Below are 2,672 nucleotides of genomic sequence, written 5' to 3' on the forward strand. Positions count from 1 at the left end.
CAAATATATATATATGTGTATATATACAAATATATATATATATATATATGTACATGAATACGCATATGTATATATATATAAATATATATATATATATGTGTGTGTGTGTGTTTGTTTTATATATATATACACGAATGTATTCATGTATGTATAAAAAATAAATAATTACATATATATATATATCTGTGTCTGCGTCTGTGTATATGTTTGTATGTATATATGTGAATGTATATGTATATATATACATTTATATATATATATATATATATATATTGTATTTATATAATATATATATATATATACACTATAATATATATATATATATATATATATATATATATATAAGGCGGATTTGCATATGTATTTCTTTTTTTGTATGACAATGTATATCGCGTGTACTGAAATTTACGATGCTATTTATATATTTTTTTCCTACATATACTTGACTAATTTATTATTACTTTATAGATGCTCGCATTAGGGGTTTAAAATCATGCTCGTAGTGCGCCTCTCCCATTCGGATGAAGACATACTGACACTTCCTTCGTCCGACGTGACAGCATTGAACACACCGCTGTTGTTGTTATCACCTTCTGCTATATTGCCAACGATCGTGGCGCCAATGTCTATCACCACTTTCCCTTTAAGGGTTGTGCTGGACCACCGACCCCAAATACCGCCGTCATTCATAGCTCTATTGTTCTTGAAGGTACCCTGTAGCATGAATAGACTACCTTCCATGTGTATGTTTGTACCTACAACGCCTCCTCGACCTTCAGATATGTTGTCAATATACGAGCCTTTGAGTACAAAGGTCGCACCGCTGTAAAGTTTGATACAGCCTAAAGCTCCAAATCTCGAGCCGTTGCCTTCCTCGGCGGCTATGTTTTTCGTGTAAACTCCGTTGTCGGTAAAAGTACCAAGAATAGCTTGAATTTGAACTGCACCTCCTTGATTGGCCTGGTTACCGTTGAATCGAGCTGTGATATTCACTCTCCCTGCCATCCAATCCAAGTAGAGCGCACCGCCGCCAGCATGTTCAGTGCCAGGACTTGGGAAGTACGCTCTATTGTTTGTAAATTGACCGGCTATGTCCAAAGTACCTGATTCTGGGAGACTGATGACAGCGATGGCTGGGCCTCCGGCCCATCTGTCTCGATCTGTTGTGGTGGTGAGTAGATTCTCAAACAAACACTCATCGTCCACTACCAATTCATAAGTCCCAATAAGGAAAATACCAACTCCTGACTCTTCGCTCTGCATATCGTGAATGTGAATGTTGGTACAGAGAAGCTGCACTTTTTGTCGTTTACCCTCACCCCCCAGATCAGTTTTGCTGAGGGAGTGGAATGCGGCCACATACTGGCCCTCGGATTCACTGGTGATTTCTAGATCCTTCAGAACAACCTCCTGTTTGCTAGGGTTGGTTGCCACGAACATTGCACCAGTTTTTGTCTCGAAGCTCGATACAGCCACGATCTTCGCCCTTTTGTTTGCGCTATCACACGCGTGACCCTGCAAAGTCACACTCGTATCAAACTCTATCGTTTCCGATACCTCCACTACGGCACCCCCTACGTGTATAATTGAGCCGTCCGTGGAATCATCAAACGCGTTCTCTAGTGTATCGTAGCAAGAGTTATCATAGTATACGCCATCGTTACAATCGCAAACCTGGTGCACTGAAGTTTTGAGCTTCGGAGACGGAGTTGGAGAAGGAGTTGCTGAAAGAGTTGTGCTTAAATCGTTGTCTATAGCCAGAATCAAGTTTGCCAGATAGGATGCCTCGCAGTCTCCTAGTCCAAGATAGTACTTCTCATTCTGTGTTTTCCCTTCTGAATTCGTAGCTAGGTATGCGCACTGTCCGCTTGTGACATCGTTCAGCAAAATAACCGGTTCCTCTAGACTGCTGTCGCTTTTGTTTACAGCGAATGTTTCCCAACGCTCTGATGTGGTTTCGCATTTAGATTTGGTTGCAGATGACGAGTCGACTCCAATGTAGTTATTTGTACCGTCATGTAATAACGATAGACAGAGTTCTTCCCCGAATTCATCGACAAATCCAATCTGGCCTGGCCTGATCCAATTGTAGACCTTTCCCGTTTCTCCGTTTTTAAAGAATTTATCACTAAGACTGTACTTTGTTGCTGCGTTGTCTTCACTCAATATTCTAGCCTCAATAGTGAACGTTGGCGATTGTAATGATCTACCTGTGGTAAGACTCACGGCGCTTAAGACTGCTATAAGACTTGCCAGGCTGAGATTAGTAGACATGATTTAAATTTTACAATGCAATAGCAATTGGCTAGTTGCTGAATATATTTGTAAATGTGCTCGTATTTTCGTTGGAGACATTACTTTATATACTTTCAATTCTGCATACGCGAACGTGCTTTTTTCATATCGCAGAACCGGCTACAGTATTTATTTCTGGGGGAAATCATGAGAAATGGTCAAATGGCATGGCAACTGCTAGAGTAAACCATACATTTGTTTTTTTGTAAAAATTAAACAGAGTTAGCACTACATATCTATTTAGTATTTGTGCGGGAGATAAAATATTTGCGCAACAAGAGAACAACAGGAATTGCATTTCGCATAAAAAAACATATCTAAAGATCCGCTACAGATTTCCGAAACGGAATTAATATTGGTTGAATGGCTATGACGCA

The 2,672-nt window shown here is 39.7% G+C and overlaps 1 protein-coding gene across 1 annotated transcript; it reads right to left on the minus strand.

Annotated features, from left to right (window-relative positions):
- Nucleotides 1–471: 471 nt before the first annotated feature.
- SARC_03747 (hypothetical protein) lies at nt 472–2,317 on the minus strand. The gene has a single exon (XM_014302464.1). It carries the CDS (start codon nt 2,272–2,274, stop codon nt 478–480), a length of 1,797 nt encoding a protein of 598 aa, XP_014157939.1. The 5' UTR covers nt 2,275–2,317; the 3' UTR covers nt 472–477.
- Nucleotides 2,318–2,672: the final 355 nt, after the last annotated feature.

This window comes from Sphaeroforma arctica, assembly GCF_001186125.1.
Source record: "Sphaeroforma arctica JP610 unplaced genomic scaffold supercont1.197, whole genome shotgun sequence".
Lineage (NCBI taxonomy): Eukaryota > Ichthyosporea > Ichthyophonida > Sphaeroforma > Sphaeroforma arctica.